General features: G+C 37.9%; 1 protein-coding gene across 6 annotated transcripts; it reads right to left on the bottom strand.

The window, feature by feature from the left end:
- Positions 1-252: 252 nt before the first annotated feature.
- On the bottom strand, positions 253-19824 carry ZFP30 (ZFP30 zinc finger protein). 6 transcript variants are annotated; one of them, XM_059906296.1, is made up of 7 exons: positions 19781-19824; positions 18912-18982; positions 17147-17307; positions 15118-15205; positions 11970-12096; positions 10872-10970; positions 253-4607 (listed from the first exon to the last, which is right to left on the bottom strand). In XM_059906296.1, exons 4-7 carry the CDS (start codon positions 15124-15126, stop codon positions 3238-3240), a joined length of 1605 nt encoding a protein of 534 aa, XP_059762279.1. In that variant the 5' UTR covers positions 15127-15205; positions 17147-17307; positions 18912-18982; positions 19781-19824; the 3' UTR covers positions 253-3237. The 6 variants fall into 6 exon arrangements, with proteins under 6 accessions (XP_059762279.1, XP_059762275.1, XP_059762276.1 ...); XM_059906292.1 differs by lacking the exon at positions 19781-19824 and adding an exon at positions 19509-19589; XM_059906293.1 differs by lacking the exon at positions 19781-19824 and adding an exon at positions 19419-19501.
- Between the last annotated feature and the right edge of the window lie 2630 nt (positions 19825-22454).

The raw sequence follows: 22454 nt of genomic DNA, 5'->3' as shown, positions 1-22454 counted from the left end.
TTGTTCATGATTATTATTTCCTAAGACTGAGGTTTTCTCTTCAGCTCTCCTCTTTTCTGAGATTTCACCAGAATCACCCTTAACATCCGTTACTTTTTGCATGCACGTCAAAACTCTTTTCAGCCTTTATCCATTCACTATTCAGTTCCAAAGCCACTTCCATGTCTTTTACATTAGTACCCACTTCTGGTACAAATTTGTCTTATTCAGCTTGGGCTGCTATAACATGGTACCACAGACTGGGTAGCTTGTAAACAAATTTATTTCTCACAAGTTTGGAGGCTGGAAGTCTGACATTACGGTGCTAGCACAGTTAGTTTTGGTGAGAAACATCTTCCAGATTGAAAACTGTCATCTTCTTGTTGTATCCTCCTCACATGGCAGGAGAGGGTGAGAGAACTCTCTGGGGTCACTTTTATAAGGGTACTAATCTCATTCAGAAGGGCTCCACCCTCATGACCTAATTATCTCTTGAGAGGCCCCACCTCCTAATACCATCACGTTGGGGGTTAGGATGTCAGCACATTTTAAGGAGACACATTCAGTCCATTGCAAGGCCCAAATGGTTTCACTGGAATATTCTACCATTCAAAGAATAATTAACACCAATTCTACACTACCTCTTCCAGAAATTAAAAGGAGGCAACATTTCCAAACTCACGTTATGAGGACACCATCAACCTGATACCAAATGAGACAAAAATAGAACAAAACTATAGACCAGTATCCTTCATGAATATAGATGCAAAAATCCTCAACAAAACATTAGTAAATTACAGCAATCACAGCAAGTACAGCAATATATATATATATTTAAAGTACACACTACAGACAAACGGAGTTTACTCCAGTGATATAAGGCTTAATCAATATTTGAAAATCCATGAAGGTAATCCATCATATTAACAGAGTAAAAAAAAAAATCATTCTATTCATTATATCAATTGGTGCATATTTCAAGTAGAATTTCAAGGAAATAGAGGGTTCATGACAGTGTTTACAGGTAGCAAAGGGTTCTCAAAGTTATAATGGGCCTGAGAGGGGAGGAAAACTCAAATATGTGGTGCTGTCCTGAAAATGTCACCCCAGGGTAAAGATAAAGCCAACTTTCATCCTTTCTGTGAAATAGCGTGGCTTCTAAGAATTTCTAAGTCGTTTTTCCACAGTAGCCTCACAGGGAACCCAATACAGAGAAGAGCCTGTTGATCTTTTGTCTAATTGAATGATCCCTAACAAAAATCATAGAAAACACAGTCTTAAAGAGAATTGTACTACTTGAAGCACTGCAAGCTTGAACTTAGTGGGAAACAGTATAAAGTAAAAAAGGGCCTTTGGATGCCGAAACATCTACAGGCTAAAAACAGTCTGAGAAAACTACTCAGCTGTAAACACAGGCAACGTTTTATGAAGAGAAGAAAAACAAATTCAGCATGACTCAGGGTAGAACCAAAGAGACCTCAGTGTGTAAACATGCTGCTACTTGGGAGCAGAGACATACTTAAATTGGGTTCTGTATTATGCAGTAATGCAATCCACTGAATATCACAGCTTCCCAACAACAGCAGAGAAATGCTGTGAGAAACTGACCTGTTACATATTTTTTTAGAACTAAGTATTCAAAACCTTGTGTGTTTTTTACATTTAACACCATCTTAATTTGTACTAACCACAATTCAGTCTCTCAATAGCTCAATTTTAAGTGCTCAACATGTTGCTAGCAGCTACCTTATCAGATAATACAGTTCTATTCCATTAATTTCCACAAGTAGTTGTAATTGCTCTTTTTACTCACTCTTGAAATATACGAAGTACTATGGGACAGGCACTACAACAGATGTAGCATTAGGTGAACTAGATAAAATCTGGATACTCAATCTTAATTTCCCAAATACATTATAGCACATTTAATATCCCTGTGTGTAAAACTTTAGCAATATCCGTAAGTTCTGATATGTAGCCATTTACAAACATCATTCACTTTAAGTGGGTTATAATTTCACAGATATTTTATCTTTAAAAAAAATTACGGAAAATTTAAAATACATGAAAATAGAGAAAAGAGCAAAAACAAAATAAGCAAAAACCACGCACCTGATTCATCTTACCATGATTTTGACAAACAAGTTATCCATCTTCACTTTTCTTTTGCATGAGCATTTTAAAGGTAGTTCTAGACATATTTTATGTGTATAAACTTGCTAATTTATCTCTAAGACACTTTTACATAAACACAATGCTATTTGCACATCTAACAAGAACATAATTCTTAATATTATCTAATACTGTCAATAGTCCCATTTCCCCAACTGTCATAAAAATGTCTTTTTTACACTTGTTCAACTTGTGATCTAAATGAGAACCACTCATTCATTGCATTTGATTGATACATCTCTTAAGACTCTTTTAATATCTAAGAGTTCCACCTCCCTTTTTTCAATCCATTTTATTGGTTGAGAAGCTGTCATTACTCTTGTAGAATAACCCACATTTTAGATTTGTCTGCTTCTTGTTGTGTCATGTAATTTGTTCTTGTTTCCTGAATTTTCTCTAAACTGGGAGTTAGATCTTGATGCTTTAATTAGATTCAGGTTCAATATTTTTTGGCAATGGCATGTCTTATTGTATCATATTAGGAGGCACAAAATGTTTTGTCCTATTTTTGATGAGATTAAAATTGATCATGGGTTCAGATGTTGTCAACCTCATCTATTCACTATGAAGTTGACATCAACCATTCACATAATGGTCTTAACACCTCTACTGAGAATTGTGCCTAGATCCATTATTTCATTATGTCCTGTAAAAATCTCTAACAAAGAATTTTACCTCATCAACTTCTAGTTGCCTTGAAATATAGTTTATACAGGAAATGCAGGCTAAATCACAGTTCCTTCCTTTTATTTATCAATTTCCAGAATGAGTTGGTGCCCTGGCAACTTCCACAGGTATACTGTACAGATGAAAGAATAGAGGTGATAACAGGTAAGATCAAAAGCTTTTCCACATTCACTCCTTTAAGAGAGTTTCTTTCTAGAAAGAATTTCCTAAAGTTTAACATGGTTTGAATGGTGATGAAATATTTCTACGTATTCATTAAATTAACCTATTCTTTTAAAACCTCTTATTTTAATTTTGATCATGAAGCAAAAGGGATTCCTACATTCAAACACTTTTCCTCCAGAATTTATTTTATACTGCTCCTTAACACAAAATTCACAATGGATGGCTTTCTAATAATTATTTAGTGACCTTATGAACTCGCTGATGGTAAGTAAGATGTGAATGTTGTCTAAATGCCTTCTTACATTCCTTACATTTGTACGGTTTCTCACCAGAATGAATTCTCTGATGTTGAATAAGTGATGAATGGAGTCTAAAGGCCTTTCCACATTCCTTACAGTCATAGGGTTTCTCACCAGTATGAATACTCTGATGTTGAGTAAGTTGGGAGAGCAGTCTAAAAGTCTTCTCACATTCCTTACACTTATAAGGTTTCTCACCAAAATGAATACTCTGATGTTGAGTAAGTTGTGAGAACAGTCTGAAGGCCTTCCCACATTCCTTACAATCATAGGGTTTCTCTCCAATATGAATACCCTGATGTGAAATAAGTTCTGAGTAACGACGAAAGAACTTCTGACATTCCTTACACTCATAAGGTTTCTCACCAGTATGAATTCTCTGATGGAGAGTTAGATGATAGGCACGACTAAAGGTCTTCCCACATTCCTTACAATCATAGGGTTTCTCGCCAGTATGAATTCTCTGATGGAGAGTAAGTTGTTGCCGCACTCTAAAGGCCTTCCCACACTCCTTACAGTCATAGGGTTTCTCACCAGTATGAAGTTTGTGATGTACTCTAAGGCCTGTACTACACAGAAAAGCCTGCCCACATTCCCTACATTCATAGCATTTCTCAGCAATATTAAGTCTTTGATGTCGAGTAAGGTGTGCATATTGTCTAAAGGTTTTCCCACATTCCTTACATTCATAGGGTTTCTCACCAGTATGAATCCTTTGATGGAGATTAAGTTGTCCTCGCACTCTAAAGGCCTTCCCACATTCCTTACAGTCATAGGGCTTCTCACCAACATGAATTCTCTGATGTACACGAAGATCTGCACCACATGTAAAGATTTTTCCACATCTTTTACATTCAAGGAGTTTGTCAGAAGCATGAATTCTCTGATGTCGACTAAGGTGGGCACACTGTCTAAAGGCTTTTCCACATTCTTTACATTCATAGGGTTTCTCACCAGTATGAATTCTCTGATGGAAAGTGAGTTGCTGGCGTACTCTAAAAGCCTTCCCACAATCCCCACATTCGTAGGGTTTCTCTCTATTGTGAATTCTCTGATACAGAGTAAGAGATGTGCGTTTTTTGTTCTTGGACATTTTTTCAGAGGTGGTTTTTTTCACTTGCCTGAAATACGCCTCCTGAGGACCCTCCTGTCCCTCAAACTTTTTATATTCACAATCTTTCCTGAAAAAGGAATCTTCAAGGCCACAACTTCTAATTCTTTCCATTATCTCCCACTGAGATACATTCATTTCACAAACATCCTTTACTTCAAATAACTTTTTAGTGTCATATCTGGATTCCAAATCTGAAAGAAAATAAGATAAACACATGCTATTTTATTATTCTAGAAAAAGTAAATAAGCAAATAAAAATTTTATAATAGGAAAGAAAAGAAAGTCCAGTCGAAGAAAATGTGCTTAAAAACTCTTTAAAAATCATGTAGCTTGAAGAAAGCTAAGAGGAATAAAGAAAATGAGTTAAGACCAGATAATTCAGAAGCAAATCAAAGTCTGAGATCTCTACCTAAACTTTTTAATGATTTCTCTTTTAAATAAGAATACAGTAGAAACACTTTATTATGAATAGCATGGCCTTTGTTTACCAAAAGATGTCATCTCAAGCTACTGCCCTCTTTGCACCCTACATCTGTCACACTTACCTCCTTTCAGTTGCTAAAATATGTTACAATCTTTCCATTTCTTAGAGCTTTTTACTGGCTGTTAAATCTCCCAGGAATGCTGGTGGGCTCTCCACATGGTTGGGTTCCTTTCACCCTTTAGGTATCATGATAAAAGTCAGAAAAACTACCTGTGCTGACTTCATCTAATTTATATCCTTTATTTTCTATCCCAATAACTTGTTCCTTGCTTCTTAACACTTTTTTCAATTCTGCTGTGATATATTCATTAACTTTCTCAGTTTTTATTCTATTTTCTTACCTTATGATTCCCCAAGGGCAGAAACAATCTTTCACTTATCACTGAATAACAAACCCATAGCACACAGTAACTATTATTAAATTTCCATAATTAGTTAATAGTAAAAATATATATTTTGCCTTGCCTCCAATCTTACACCTTCTTTTTTATCACTTCCTATAGAGATGGGAAACAAAAGCACATCTAAGCTATCTCAATCAAATATATACATGGAAAAATTTCTTTACACCTGATCATCCTTCCAATGGCCTCTCCACTTTCACCTGCAGATATCTCCACCTCAGTTCATTTTCTACTTTGCATAGTTGTGAGTGAACCTCATTTTAACGATCAAGGTAATGAAAGGTTCTACTTATTTATCTTCATTTGAGTTTATTAACTATACACACTATGTTACAAATACTCAACCTGTTTTGTCCCTTCATACCCTTTCCTATATTCTCCCTGTAGTCTTCATAGCCAATGCCATTTAGGTACTGCCTAAAAATATATTCGTGATTTTTCAGTCACAGCAACAGGTTTATAAAAGTTTAACATGCTAATGAAATTCTGAGCAGAGAGGTATTTTTCTCAAAATTTTTGAAATAAGATTTCAATACTTTCCAAAAAGAAAAAGGTATTTTAAAAAAATCTACAATACAGCAATATTATTTTTAATATGCCCAAACTGGAAAGAATCCAAGTGTTCATCAACAGAAGAATGACAAAGAAAATTAAGATATGTGGATACAATGCAGTAAGAGCAACCAGATGAATTGTAACAGCAATGAGAATGAATAATCTACAAGTACACACAACAACATGGATCATTCTCACAAACATAATGGTGAGTAAACAAAGCCAGGCATAAAAGAATTTATACTATTCCATTTTTATAAAACTTGAAAACAGTAAAACTAATCTATGGACTTGTTAAAAGTCAGGCTAGTAGTTAACTTTGGTAGGGAGGAATGACTGGAGAAAGTTAGGAGGGAGCTTCTGATATACTAGTAAAGCTCTATTTCTGAATCAATGTGTAATTACGTTGTGAAAATTCCGTGAGCCACATATTATAATTCTGTATTTTTTATATCTATTTATATTTCAATAAGTTTACTTTAAAAAGGATATACTAAAAAGACGTTAAAAGGCAACAATGATTTAAATAGTGTAGATAATTTGTGAGCAGAGACAAAAAAATGAATGGCACAGAAAATACTCCTATGAAATCTGAGTGTCTTTCTCCGTGCTTCCCACTCCCTTCCCTCTCTCCTGTTCTCCTTCCTTTACTCCTCTCTTTCTCTTTCTCCCCCTCCCTCTCTCTCCTCCTGTCTGTCTGTCTCTATCTCCCCATTCAAGAAAGCAATATAAAACTATGACAATTTTGTAGAAATTTTTGGGAAAAAAACAATTTAAGTTCTCATTAAGACAAATAAGATATAAATGATCTATAAAATGAACAGTAATTAGCTAGTCATAACAGTAGTAAATAAGCAGGCAGGTACAAAAGTATGACAGTTGTTATTAAGATGGTGATTTCAAAGGATTTACTTGCAAATTAAAAATTAAAAACCAGTGATCTAAAGGAAAGTCACAGTCAAAATCAAAAGTGAAGGCCCAAACATTTGTAAGAAAAATGAGAAAGTGTATACAGCAGAAAAGCCCATACAAACTGTATAAGAAACATTAAACAATGGAAAAAGTAATGGAATAAAGGAAGTGAGTAGAAAATGCACAAAATAAAAGTATAAACAAACTTAGGGCAAAATGTCCATATTCACTCATAAAAAACAAAGTAGAAATTATAAAACTTATCCTATAGAATTTGAACGTTTTAATTTAAAGAACAAACAAAACATTCCCAGTGTGGATATAGTGAACCTGAGACTCTTATATGGCTTCCCCACCTAAATGACGTGTCAGATTAAGACCTTGGCACGCTGAACATTCTCATCTAGGAGACTATACTACAGTTGACCCTTGAACATAGGGGTTAGAGGGGACAATACCACCCCCTCCTCCACCCCCCACTGAAAATCTGTGTGTAACTTTACAGTTGGACCTCCATATCCGCAGTTCTGCATCCACAGATTCAACCAACCTCAGGTCATGCAGTACTGTAGTACACATTTATTTTTTAAAACCCATGTATAAATGGACCCACGCAGTTTAAACCCATGTTGTTCAAGGGTCAACTGTATAAACAGCTGAAGTGTAATCTTAAGATTTCTGTAAAAAGTCAGCCATAATTGTTCCCAAATTTGTTTATGCCAGTTCTTTCCCCTTCAAGAAACTGAAAGACAACCACTTCTATCTATGAAAACTAGGTTCAGTGCTTTGCAAGTTCTGGCTAGGGATGCACATTGCATTGTTCTCAAACTAGGCATGAGTGAGAAAATAGTAAAGATTGATGGGAAATGTAAAAAGTCATGAAAGATTCTGCACACAGTTTGCTTTAGAAGTATCTTTAGATTCTTGTTCTACTTTAAATAAATTGAAACTGGAAATAATAGCCTATGCATTATATGTGTGATTTAATCAAGAAAAAATTGACTGGACCAACTCTAAAAGGCCAAACTGAACATCAAAAGACATATATAAAATATTTAACTACTCAAAATTAGTAAACCATATATTAGTTTGTATTCTACTGAATCAAAGGACTTTATTCTAGTAAATAATGCTAACGTGAAAGCAAAATATTAACCCATCTTAAAGCAAAGTAAAAGGAGAAATATTATTTCCATTTGCAGGATACTAGCTTTAATTAAAAAGAAAATATGGGGCTTCCCTGGTGGCGCAGTGGTTGAGAATCTGCCTGCCGATGCAGGGGACACGGGTTCGAGCCCTGGTCTGGGAAGATCCCACATGCCGCGGAGCAACTGTGCCCGTGAGCCGCAATTGCTGAGCCTGTGCGTCTGAAGCCTGTGCTCGGCAACAAGAGAGACCGCGATAGTGAGAGGCCCGCGCACCGCAATGAAGAGTGGCCCCCACTCGCCGCAACTGGAGAAAGCCCTCGCACAGAAACGAAGACCCAACGCAGCCATAAATAAATAAATAAATAAAATTAAAAAAAAAAAAAAGAAGAAAATATGAAGTAAATTACCTGTTCATAGTTAGTTTCCTGAGATATGATGTCTTCAATAACTTTTGCTGATACAAGATGATACGGATACAGAATATTTATGACAGAGGCAGTTTTAGGCACATTAACACCAGGGTAAATGTATCCAGAGATCTGTAAATGTTAAAACCCTATAACCACAGAACTGTACTTCTGAAAATCAAAACTGATCAAATATGGGGTTGGCCTAAAGGTTCATTCCGGTTTTTCCATAAGATGTTATGGAAAAACCCAAACGAACTTTTTGGCCAACTCAATATTAAATAATCCATACTGAATTCCAAATAACCTTCATATTCTGCTGATAATTTTACTGCTAATTTCATCAAGGAATCAGAAGCAATTTAAAGAAAAATGTTATTCTCCCCTTCACCACGTTATCCAACCAACCTGTGTCCATATTCTTATCATATGCATTGGTTTTCCTTCATAAATTGACTCCTACTCCTACCCATTTACTGAAAGTCATTGCTTACAGAATTCCCTCTTTCTCTACTCCATCAATTTTCCTCTTTGAAATCATTCCGTTCAGCCTATATACATGTCCTAATACCTCATCACATCTTAAGATACTTTCTCTGTATCCCACGTGTCTGCTTTTATGGCAAAATTCCTCCAAGAGTTATATATATTTATTTTCATCACTGCCTCACTTCTCACTTTCTTTTCCTTTTATCTCCCAATAACGTTAAAAGAAACAAAATTTTATTACAGAGCATATCTGACATACACAAAAGGAGAACAGTAAATATAAATGTCCATGTATCTATGGACCAGCCTCAGCAACCACCAACCAAGCCCAGTACTGGCCTATGCAGACCCTAATCCACTCTCCTCACATTTTCTGAAGCAAATCCCATAATCTAATGTTTTTTGTAATCACTTCAGGATGTATCTCTAAAAGGATTAAAAAAAATAATCATAATACCATTATCCAAACCTGAAAAAATGAACAGTAATTCTTTAAGAACATCAAAAATCAGTGTTCACACTTCTAATTATCTCATACATAAAATTTTAAACAATTTAAAAATAATAATAACTGATCCAAAGTCCATAATGCACAATGGTTGACATGTCTTCTACATGTCTAAAACCTACAGACTGTCCTACTATCTTTTAAAAATATTTATTTATTTATTTATTTATTTATTTATGGCTGCGTTGGGTCTTCGTTGCTGCACGCAGGCTTTCTCTAGTTGCAGCAAGCAGGTGCTACTCTTCGTTGTGGTGCACGGGCTTCTCATTTCGGTGGCTTCTCTTACCGCGGAGCATGGGCTGTAAACGTGCAGGCTCAGTATTTGTGGCAAACGGGCTTAGTTGCTCCGCGGCATGTGGGATCTTCCCGGACCAGGTATCGAACCCGTGTCCCCCGCATTGGCAGGCAGATTCTTAACAACTGCGCTGCCAGGGAAGTCCCTGTCCTACTATCTTTTGATTTCCCTTACAATTTATTTGTTGAAGAACTGTTTTTGACCCTATAGCATTTCTCATATTCTGAATTTTGCTGACTATATTCCCAAGGTGTAATAGAACATGCTCCTCTATCGTCCTCCAATAAATTGGTGGTTGGCTTTAGAAGCTCCATTAGACTTAGGCACACTTCATAGGTCATACTGTATCCTTTCATTCACCCCTTCATTCATTGTCTCTATTTCTGTGATGCTATCAGCACTGATGTTCAGTGCCTAGATCCAATAGCTCACTATGGGTTCCAAAATGACAATATTCTATCATTCTTCATTTATTCACTGAATACTTTTATTAAGAAAAACATCCCTCCATCTATTACCTATTGGTACAGTTCTTACAAGGAAGACAGGATAAACGCTTCTTTTTTCCTTTAAATTTATGCTTTCCAAATAAGTTAGTTCTCTAGTAGTTTCCAGTGGTGAACAATCTGCTGTTAGTATCATTAAGAATTTATGGAATTAAGCACGTGGCATTTTATGTGGTTGCAATACATTGCAGTTATGTATACAGATGCTCAAATGATTCCATCTTTGACAAGTTGAAGAGCCTCTGCCAACTGGTTCCTCTTCCCTGACCACCCTATCTAAAATTACCCCATTAACCCATCATAATTCTCCATATTTTTATCCTACTCCCTTTTCTTTATAATACTTAATCACTTCATGATATTTAGTAATCCATTTGTTTATTGTATGATTACCCTACTACAACGTAAACTCCATGAAAAGAAGGCAATGAAGAAATACATGCATAAAAGCCAAATACAAAAGATGAGCTAGAAAGAAATTAGATGCAAAATACAGGTAAAATGGTGGTCATTGGTGAAGAAAGGTTTCCCCCATTGAAATGAGAAAGAAACATGACAGTGAAGAAAGAAGAGGTAAATGGAAGTAAAGATGAAATTTCTTTGGTGATTCAGGCTGAAATCTAAGTTTTCTTCCCAGGTTTCAGGTCTCTCCTTCATAATCAACATCTAAGTGGTATGTTTCCTTCTCAACCAGCAGGAATATGCCATGCCACAATAGCTTACCTTTCCTTATTAGCACTTACTCACCTAGGCTCCATCTTCTTTTCTCATCCCTCACAACCATCCAGGGTTCTTTCCCTTGCTCTAACAGAGTAATTACATCTGGTTTAGAAATGGAACATCCTCCTTGAAAAAACATAATACAGAAAGGATATACTTGACTAAGCCTTCAGAAAAACAAAGAGTAAATGAACAGAAAAACATTGATATTAGAGTTACTTCAGAATCACAAGAACAGAGATATAGGAATAGTGCCTTATTTTAATTGCCAATTCATACAGCCTCTGTCTCTTGAGGAAGTAATCATTGAGAGCACTGGTTTCAAATCCTGCCTCTGTGACCTGAACAACTTACAGCCTCAGTTTTCTCAGTTGGAAAAATAATATATACCCATACGTAAATAATATATAATAATATATAAAATAATACATAAAAATATATAAAATAATAATGTATACCCATTATTATAATAATGTATAGGATTGTGTGAGGTTTGACTTAATAAACAAAGTGCTTGGATGAGTGCCTAGTACATAGTAAGCACTATACATGTTTATTAGGTACTATTTTTGCTTTTCTTTAAATACCTTGCTAAGAGAAAAATAGTTTCTTGCCAGTATATTCATCCAATGTTAAATGCAAAGTTCATATATTTTAAACTTTTAATCATAAATCAATTAAAAGATAATGTTTGTTGTGATAAATTGAACGTGTCCACTTGAGTTTTAACAAACTACTAATTTAACCCAGTATCATATACATTGCATAAGCTTTTTCAATAGGTATGTTGAGCCAGACACCTGTCTTCCTACTCACACTGCAGGTAAGTTAACAGATAATAGACCATCTACAGCAGTATGAAACCAGATTTCTTTGAAAATGGTTTTGCTCTGAGTGTCTAAGAATTTATATCAAACTGTCATTCAAGAGAAGCAATTATGGAAAAGGCAAAGGAAAATGTAAACGTCACTGATTTATGGGGAAGCTAAAGGTGCTATTTAATAGTTTAACAGCTGAAGGTGCCTATTCCCAAACTACAAAGCAGATGTTTGGCTATTTTTTAGAAGGATAGCCCTGAAATTCAGTCATGTGAATTTCTACATTACTCGACACAGATAAACTTACCCAGTGACACCAGGTTGCTATAGTTCTCTAATATCACATCTCTGTACAAATTCCTCTGATTTGAGTTCAGACATTCCCACTCTTCCTGAGAAAAGTCTACAGTTACATCTCTGAACATCACCAAATCCTGAAATGACAAACCCATGTTTTATTTGTAAAATTATTTATTTCTGTATAGGGCCACATGCCACATATTATCACTATTTGTATATCCTTCCCCTTTCCCTACTTTTTTAAAACAATTCTTTCAAAAAGTAATTAACTCATAGATTGTACAAAAACAGGCCATGGGTTGAATCTGGCTCACAAGCTGTAGTTTGCCTACTACTGCTACAGATGAAGCTTCCTATATAACTGCAGGATACCTAATTTTACTTATTTCCAGATACATTCAGGTAATTAATCAGAGTTTCACTAAATTGTAGCAATATTTTCTTAGATCAGTCTCCAACAGCAAAAGAAATAAAAGCAAAAACAAACAAATGGGACCTAATCAAACTTAAAAGCTTTTGCACAGTAAAGGAAACCATCAATCTTCTGCTGATGGGCACAAAAGGAAACAAAACAAAAAGACAGCCTACCAAATGGGAGAAAATATTTGAAAATGAAGTGATCGACAAGGGGTTGATATACAAAAAATACAAACAACTCAGTACCAAAAAAACAAACAACCCAATCAAAAATGAGCCGAAGACCTAAATAGACGTTTCTCCAAAGAAGACATCCAGATTGCCAATAGGCACATGAAAAGATGCTCAGCATCACCAATTATTAGAGAAATGCAAATCAAAACCACAATGAGGTATCACCTCACACTGGTAAGAATGATTATCATCCAAAAGTCTACAAATAATAAATGCTGCAGAGAGTGTGGAGAAAAGGGAACCCTCCTCACTGTTGGTGGGAATGTAAATTGGTGCAGCCTCTATGGAGAACAGAATGGAGGTTCCTTAAAAAACTAAAAACAGAGCTACCATATGATCCAGCAATCCCACTCCTGGGTATATATCTGGAGAAAACAAAAACTCGAAAATACAAAAATTTGAAAAGATACATGAACCCCAATGTTCATAGCAACACTATTTACAATAGACAAAACATGGAAACAACTCAAGTGCCGATCAACAGAAGACTGGCTTAAGATGTACAACTGAATGGTAGCCATAAAAAAGACTGAAATTTTGTCATTTGCAGCAACATGGATGAACCTAGAGAATATCATACTAAGTGAAGTAAGTCAGACAGAGAAAGACAAATACTATATGATATCACTAATATGTGTAATCTAAAAAAATAATACAAATGAATTACATACAAAACAGAAACAAACTTATGGTTACCAAAGGGGAGGGAGAGGGAGGGAGGGACAAATTAGGAGTACTAACAGGTACAAACTACTATATATACATAAAATAGATAAGCAACAGGATTTACTGTATACCACAGGGAATTATATTCATTATCTTGTAATAACCTATAATAGAATATAACCTGAAAAAAAAAATAATTGAATCACTTTGTTGTACACCTGAAACTAACACAATATTGTAAATAAAAAAGAAAAGAATTTCACAATTAATTGAAATAGTGTCCATAAAAATACTGCTAGCAACGGGCCTAAAAAAAATAAATGTGATTTACTCTAGGGACTTCCCTGGCGGTCCAGTGGTTAAGACTCCACACTCCCACTGCAGGGGGCACGGGTTCGAAACCTGGTTGGGGAGGTAAGATCCCACATGCTGCAAGGTGCGGCCAAAAACAGAAATGTGATTTACTCTAACCTCTTTCCCTTTAAGGGTTAGAAAAAAATAATTGATGGAATTATTCCCCCCAGATGAATCATAAAATCTCTATTTTTAAAAAGTAGAGTTTGCACAAAATTAAAGAATTTCTTCCAGACCCAATTTCATCACTATATGTATCATTAGCACTTTCCCTTATTATAACAAATCTTTTATTGAATATTTTAAACTTATTATAAAATACTCCATTTAATAGATATGTTGGACTTAATAATGATTCTATTTAGATTATTTCTATACTCTTAAACATATTAAATTACATTTACAATTTAGGTTACACAAAATTTCTAAAGCTACAATGTCCAATATGCTACCTTAGACACGTGGTTACTGAGCACCTGAACTGTAGCTAGTACAAATTTAGATGTGCTGTAACTATAAAATATACACCAGATATTGAAGACTTTAGAGAAAAAAAAAGAATGTAAAATATCTCAATAATTTTTATATTGATTACATTTTGAAATGATAATATTTTGCTATATTGGGTTAAATAAAGCATTAAAATTAACTGCACGTTTCTTTTTAAAATGTGACGCTAGAGACTTCCCTGGTGGCACACTGGTTAAGAATCCGCCTGCCAATGCAGGGGACACCGGTTGCAGCCGTGGTCCGGGAAGATCCCACATGCCGCAGAGCAACTAAGCCCATGTGCCACAACTACTGAGCCTGTGCTCTAGAACCCTCGAGCCACAACTACTGAGCCCATGTGCAGCAACTACTGAAGCCCACGCGCCTAGAGCCCGTGCTCCGTAACAAGAGAAACCACCTCAATGAGAAGCCTACGCACCACAATGAAGAGTAGCCCCCGCTTGCCAAAAACCTAGAGGAAGGCCCGCACGCAGCAACAAAGACCCAAGGCAGCAAAATAAAATAAAATAATTTAAAAAAAAATTTTAATAATAAATAAATAAAACGTGACACAAAAGATTACATATGTGCCTTGCATATTATTCTCTACTTATTATGAGACTGACATGAGGCCTACTGTGCTAATAAGGCACTAATTTTGTATTTTTAATATTGGACAGTGCTGCTCTAAAGTGTTCTCCAGTCCTGAGAGTCTCCTATCAGTTGTCTCCCTCTAGGGTCTTCATTTCTGCTTTATCTCTGCTCTAGACAAAGACTGAACACACAGGAGACCTTGAGTAATTTGGTCAATTCACACAGAGAGGGGCACACAGGAGGGGCCAGGCTGTCTGGCTCCATCCTCCACTAGAGTGGGAGCAACTAGGGAAAAGCTGTTGGATGGGGCTCTGTTAGGAAGTTTTGGGATAACTAATGAAAATGTTTACATAACCTGAAAAAAATTACAGCATTTCAAATAGAGAGAAATATCAACTTACATGAGCCATGATTTCAGATTTGCAAGAAACTGGTTAGTTTTTCTCAAGGGTCATTTGCTGGAGAAGCAGAGTCCACAGAAGCTAAGAGCTGGGGGAAGAATATGAAGCCATAAGAACAAAATTGCCTCACAGCTCCCAAATTTTAAAAACTCACACCACTTTCCCATTCCTACATGCAACACCCCTCTACCCACCCCTCCCAACACACAAACAAGTGATGAAAGGTAAGAGGTAATTTAGACAAATACATGCCCTCCCCAAAATGACAGGAAAATAGTATTGTGTGTGATTCTATTTTTGGCAAGAAAACTACATACATATGCATACATGTATTATGCGTGTGCATGAAAGTCTGTGGATGGACTTGGAATAAAATTTTATCATGTTACCTCTACTGGATGGTATCCCAGGTGATCTTTATTTTGTTCTCCTCTGGAGTTTCTTAATTTTTTAATCAAAAAATTTTAAATTTGTATCGCTTGTACCTGGACATAAATTTAAAACAGCCCTACAAGGAATATCACAAAAAGCCCCAACAGTTCCATCCCTGCTACTTTTTCTCCCATCTTCCAAATCTAGAGGCAACAATTTTCACCTCTTTTAGCTTTTTCTTTTGTTACTTAAACACCATATATTCAAATACATGCTAATATTGCTACTTCTGAATTTTCAGTTTTAACCAATATCTACTGACTTCCTACTATGGAAAGCATAGTTCCCGCTGTCTTTTATCCACCCATCTCCCACTGCACGTATGCGTAGCTCCATCTCCCTATCCTTCCAATATGGTTTTGTTCTATTACAGGGTAAATGGATATTCAGTTTCCATTATTATGACTATGTAAATACCATTTCCAACTGAGCTATACAGTATAATTAGATTATTTCGCCTTCCTTTCCCAAGTCTTCTTCTCTGAGGTTAAAATAATTTTGTTTTTTGTAAGATTATCATTAATTCATTTCTCAAACTCTCACTCAAATGAAGGATCAGGAGGATGAAGCTTCTGGCATTAAAATAGCAGAACTGTCCATTTCATATTCTAAGACTCTTTCAGAAATTCAGCCAAATACTTCAGAGTTATCACCTGTACCCCAACTTGGCAAAAGTCAATGCCAAATTCCTAAATGTTCCTACCTCTGAAATCTCACGTGATCTTGAAGTGAAAAACTGATTAAGTAATAGGACCTAAGAAAGGCTGTTTAAGGAATTGCTTAGGCCGTTTTGAACATCACTTCCCAACAACTGATTTCTTAAATAATTTATAAAACATCCACAAAATAGAATAATAAAGTAATCATTAAATGTTAAGTTTTAGAAAACTGTTAAGGAATGGAAAATATCCAAGAAACACATAAAAAAATCAGTTTAAAAAAATATATAAAATATGATTAGATTTTTTAACCTATTAAAGTGAAACAGATATCAATAGACGGAGAAAATCTCAGTATTTCAATTCTGAGATTTTAAAATTAATTTCAAATTTTAATTAAGTCTCTCAATTTAATTGCCATCTCTATCTTAAGAGTTATAAATACTTATAAGATTTCTCAAATCAAAAGGGGATCATTGGGATTTCACCTTTCTCCATAGATCCATGAAGGTATTACAAAATCAATGAGAGTACTGAATTCCTCTCTTAAATGAAGAACTAGAGGTCTTGGTTTCTTTCAAATTTTCAATTAATGTTATGCTATTCAGAAATAAAACCATATACAAAACCACAATGCTTGTAGAAATATTTTGGGGAAAATATGCTCTAAATATTAATAGTGATTATTTCTGGATGTTGGGACTATAGATAATTTTAATTTTCTTCTCTTTTAGGTTTCTTAGTTACTAAATATTTCACAAGCCTGCATTAAGTACATTATCAGAAATTTTTTTTAAAAAAAGCTATTCCCATTAAAAATAATTTTTTAATGATTTGGGAAGGTGGGTACCTTATAGTCATTAAAAAAAACTGATTAAATAGGCCTGCACAAGTGGTAACAACAGGGAAATCAATGTCACTGAAAAAATAATTCTTACCAGTTCTTCAATGTTGTATTTCATTAACACCCAGAGATCCTTCTGTGAAGGATCACAAAGCTGGTTCGTGACATTTCCAAAGATTAAGAGACAGTATGCACAGCAGACAGAGAAAAATGCTTATTTCACAGCAGCTCCTCAATCATTTGAGTTAACCCCTCCTGCGTGCCAACGAATAACCAATTATTAAATCCTTGCAAAAGATCTTGTTAATCTTTACCTTAGCGTTCAGGACACATATGTAACTTAACAATTTCTTAAAAATTTTTTATTCAGAACAATAAGTACTTCCCAATATTACATTATATGGTTTTTTCTTATGACTTTATAAACATAATCTTTATTATCGCATAACATTCCATCACATGTATGGACTGTGAGTTACTTAACCATATTGCTAGATACTAATTTTCTAAGATTATCTCAAAAGTCATTCCTAGTTATCCCAGACTTTGATTCTAGACCAGTGAGAATCAATCTTATACAACTCTGATAATATGAAATGATAGACTTCCTCTCCCAAATTACCCATTGACAAATATATACAATATTTCTGTATATATCTTAGATTTTTCTTGCCCTGAAAACTCATAAACAGAGTCCAAAGACTTCATATTAAGAATCCCTGTTCTGGTCCACTTGAGCGGGATTCATTTTCCTGCTTGCAAGTATTCATCCTAATTAACTTCACGTTTCCATTATTCTTGGGAATACAGAAAGTTGATAGGGAAAGACAGAATCATCACTAACAGCAACAGCTAATATTAATTAAGCACTCTTCTAATGTGCCAGGTAATCTTCTAAGAGCTTTAGCAGATATTAATTCAGGTAATCTTCAAAACAACCCTGTGAGGTATATAATAATTCTGATTTTACATATTAAGAAACTGCAACACAGAAAAACTACCCAAACTCACTCAGATTTAAGTGGTTGTCAGGATTAAAACCCTCTAGGTTCAAAATTTTCAACCACTGCACACACCTCTCTTCCTCTATCCAAAGACATACCCAAAACAAACTACAAACTTTCAGTTATAAGATAAATAAGTTCCGAAGACCTAATGCACAGCATGGTTACTATAGATAATAATAATAATGTATTATATACTAGACATTTGTCAAGAGAGTACATCTTAAGTATTCTTGTCACACACACAAAAAAAAGGTAACTATGAGAGGTAATGGATATGTTAATTAGTCGGTGTGGTTAGCATTCCATTCCACAATGTGTACATATATCAAAACATCATGTTGTACACCTTAAATATATACAATTTTTCATTTGTCAAAAATAAATAAAACAAACTCATGCTACCAAACCTCTAACTACATCAGGCTGGTACCAAAAATTTCCACTCATGGATTCCCTTGGAGAAAAAAAACAAATCCCCACTCCTACTCCGTAATAATTACAGATGTCTAAAGCCCAAAACTACTCCTTAACAAATCACAGTCAAAAAGAAAACATAAACGTTTACTTCCAATAGGGCTATTTCCATCATTAGAATCCTTGGAAAAGCTGTGCTCACAGAGCAACTGAATTTATAGCACATGGTTAACTAACCACAGAACTGAATTAAGTGGGCACTAGAATGGGGAATCTATAAATTAGGTCCCTGCCCTTAATGAGGTAGGGAAATCCTCAGGCCCAAATCAAGAAGTAGATCATTCTTAAGCAGGACATTCCAAGGGAAGGAAATTTAAAAATCCCGTGTCCTGAAAACCAAATGCATTTCACGGAAACAAAGAAGCAGCACAAACTCACAAAGAACCTGGCTTTTAGAGCTGCAGCAGCGATTCGGTTCACTTCACAGGCCTCCTCTGGAGACTGACGGGCTGGGGAAGCAAACAGGGTTCATTACACCGCAGGCGTTTCTTGTCTCGGTAAACAAACGTCCACGCCCCCTTGACCCTCGCTACCCACCACCTGCATACACAATGGAAACAGGGAGACGGAAGAAGGTCCTTGGTCACCCGTGTCCGGGTTCGCGGCTCTGTCCGCTGTAGTTCCGACACCACAACCGCCCACGCCCGGGGCGGCCCACCGCGTCTTTGCAGGGCACTTTCACCCAGAGGCTCCACCTCCCACTTCCCTCCCAGACCTTTCCTCTACGCCCGGGCCTGGGTAGGTGAGGCGAGGAAAGTGAAGCGCAGGACCTCCGGGTGGCGCATTACAGAATAGGCCGGGGAGGCGCCCGATTACCGCCGCCAGAGCTTAACCCCGCGGCGCCCGGTCTCAGAACTACAAGCCCTCACTCCGGAGGAAACGCACAGTGGCCTGAGGCCCTCGATCTGGTCCGCAGAACCTGGCCTGTCCCGCCCTCGTTTCCTTCAGAAGAGAACCGGCCGCCTCCGAGCCTACCTCACCGCCCTCAGGCCTCGCCTGCCTCAGAGGACAGCCCAGCGCTCAAGTCTGCGGCGCCGGAACTCCGGGGAGTTCCTCCTCAGTCCCGGGTGCGCAGGCGCGCAGGGGGAGGGGGCAAGTCCCCAGGCTCCTCACTTAGCGCTTGGAGAGACAGATGGGGCCAGATCCTGGCCCATGGGGCGGGGCGGGCAGAGAAGCAGGGTTTCCTAATAGGCCGGCTCCCCGCCTGTAAAGGTGACCTTGTGAGTGACCCATGCTATCGACCTGACCTGCTCCCCTATTGGAACTGTAGTCCGAAATCAGAGCAACTGTATATTCCGCCTTTTCTCACTTGGTTCTTGGCTCTGCAACGGGCGCAGGCCCGGAGCTCCGCCCCCACCCACGAGAGTCCTGTGCTCAGGCTCCTGGGAGGTGCTGTTTCTGTCCCGCGTGCGCAAGAGCGCGGGTGGACCCGTTCGAACCTGGGGTTCTCCATGAGGCTGAGGATGCCCTTGCGGCGACGCACGTTGAGGGCTGGAGGGTGGGATGAGTAAGGGGGGCCGGTATGAAGAGGTTGGGGCCAGGATTCCAAGTTGGTCTAGGGTGTCCAGATCTTTAGGCTTTTAAGAGTGATTGTGATATCCCAATCCCCCAAGCATGGTCCCTGTGATATTTGCCAAGGGACTGGCGTTGGCGTGGTGCCCCGTGCGCCTGTGTGATCATGGATGGGGTGGTGTTTTCATGCATGGAGTTGTTTACTGAGTGTGTGCCACTCATTGGATGCTGGACTGAAATGGTGCCACAGAGAAATGAAACTAAGCAGGACCCTGTGGGGCCCTTCTGGCTGCAAAACCCTTTCAGTTTCAGCCTCCTACAACTTTCCAGAGTACCAAAGGGCAGATTGAAACAGTTGCTAATCAGAAAAGTGAGGCAATGCAGAAACAAAGGAAAAGCAATCAAGAAATGACAGGGCAGGAACTTCCCTGGTGGCGCAGTGGTTAAAAATCCGCTTGCTAATGCAGGGCACACAGGTTTGAGCCCTGGTCTGGGAAGATCCCACATGCCGCAGAGCAGCTAAGCCCGTGTGCCACAGCTACTGAAGCCGGCATGCCTAGAGCCCGTGCTCCACAATAAGAGAAGCCGCCTTAATGAGAAACCCGCACACCACAACAAAGAGTAGCCCCCGCTCTCGGCAACTAGAGAAAGCTGCATGCAGCAACTAAGACCCAATGCGATGAAAACTAAATAAATTAAATTTTAAAATTAAAAAAAAATGACAGTGCAGCAGTAAAACAGAGCGCTAGTCCTTCCTAGAGGAATATACATAATAATATATCTTTGAGTTCTTCTGCAGGAACTAAGACCCACCCCCACCCAGTTGGAGGATGGCAACTTCAGGCTGAGCACAAACGTCCTGGAACACTGTCCTGTTCTCTCACCACCAACCGATCAGAAGAAAGTCACACACCATGCAGCCCTCACCCCAAATTTTGCCTATAAAAAATTCTCCCAGAAAACCATTAGGGAGTTTGGGGTTTCTGAGCACGAGCCACCTGTTCTACTTGCTTGTCCCTGCAATAAACCTTTCTCTGTTCCAATGTTTCAGTTTGGCCTCACTGTGCTTTGGGCGCACAAACTTGTGTTGGACGACAGAAGGTTGCATGCTATTACGCTGGACTGTGACGGCAGGTTTAGGGGTGTCTGGTGGTGTCGAGCAGGAGGAAATTTTCCTCCAAGCTTCCAAGTTCTGTCTGGTCTTGTTACCTGAAAACTGGGTTCGCCTCTTGGTGGGTGTCGAGCCAAAAGACACAACCAAGCCAAAGATCGGGAGAAGGAAGGAATTATTACTTGCAGCATGTAAGGAGAACACTGGGATCTTTCCCAAAGTAGTGTCTCCCTAAACAGCAAAATTGGGGAAGTTTTAAGTTAAGGGTACATGCATATTCATGAAGGGGCTTGAGCAGAGGAGAATTCAACATAGAATTGGGGCAAAGGTCAACGGAGTCCAAGCTTTAGTTGACTGGTCAACATCATCATTCTGTCCTCCACCTCAGGTGGTGGGGCCTTAATTCCTGCAGAACTCAAAGATATGTTATTATGTATATCTGAGGCAGGAGATAGATGGGCTTCAGGCTAGGCATTTACAACTGACCTCCTGTTTACATTTCTTGGGGCAGAAAAAGATGACTTCAGGCTGGACACTTACAACTAGCTTCCTGTTTGCATTTCCTGAGACAGGAGATAGGTGGGCTCCAGGTTAGATATTTACACCCAGCCTCCTGTTTGTACTTCGAAATAGAAACAACAACAGAAACAGGGTAAATAGCCAGGCTTTGTCTCCTGAGGACACTTGGAAGATAACAGTCATGGCAGGAACAGAGAGGGGCTAAACCCCGTTTGAGTAAAGGATCAAGAGGTTCTTAGATTTCCAATCTTTGGGGCAACAGAGACATTGCACATGCACAGAAAGGCTCCTCAGGGTCAAAAAGGAGCAGTCACCACCCCAGAATAGGTGATGCCCATAGGCCTCTGGGCTGGAATCCATCTTGGAAAAAAGTTGCACACATATGTTGGGGAGGGTCCTAGGGCAGGTCAGGTGCGGAAAAAGAAACCAGATAATTGGCCAAAGGTAAACAAGGACCCAGAAGAAGTGCCATATATAAATGATTTAACCGCCTCTTTACTGCACTCCTCATTAGAGAGGATGACCACATCGTTTCTCTCTGGGTATGTATCTCTGCCCTGCTTCTCTCTTAACAAACTGTTTCTCTGTGTGCTCTCCCACTTGTTGTGCTGTGTCTCTAATAATAAACTTTGTACCTGTTTTTACAGTTTTTGCCTCCTTCAGAAATGCATTTTTCAATGGAGGCAAGAGCCAGGGAAAATTTGCTTCTAGCCTCTAGCCCTTGCTGGTCTCGTGGCTAGGATTCCTGGTTTTCATCCAGGCTACCCAGGTTCAACTCC

Source organism: Balaenoptera ricei, chromosome 19, assembly GCF_028023285.1.
Source record: "Balaenoptera ricei isolate mBalRic1 chromosome 19, mBalRic1.hap2, whole genome shotgun sequence".
Lineage (NCBI taxonomy): Eukaryota > Metazoa > Chordata > Mammalia > Artiodactyla > Balaenopteridae > Balaenoptera > Balaenoptera ricei.
This window is presented reverse-complemented; position numbering and strand designations above follow the sequence as displayed.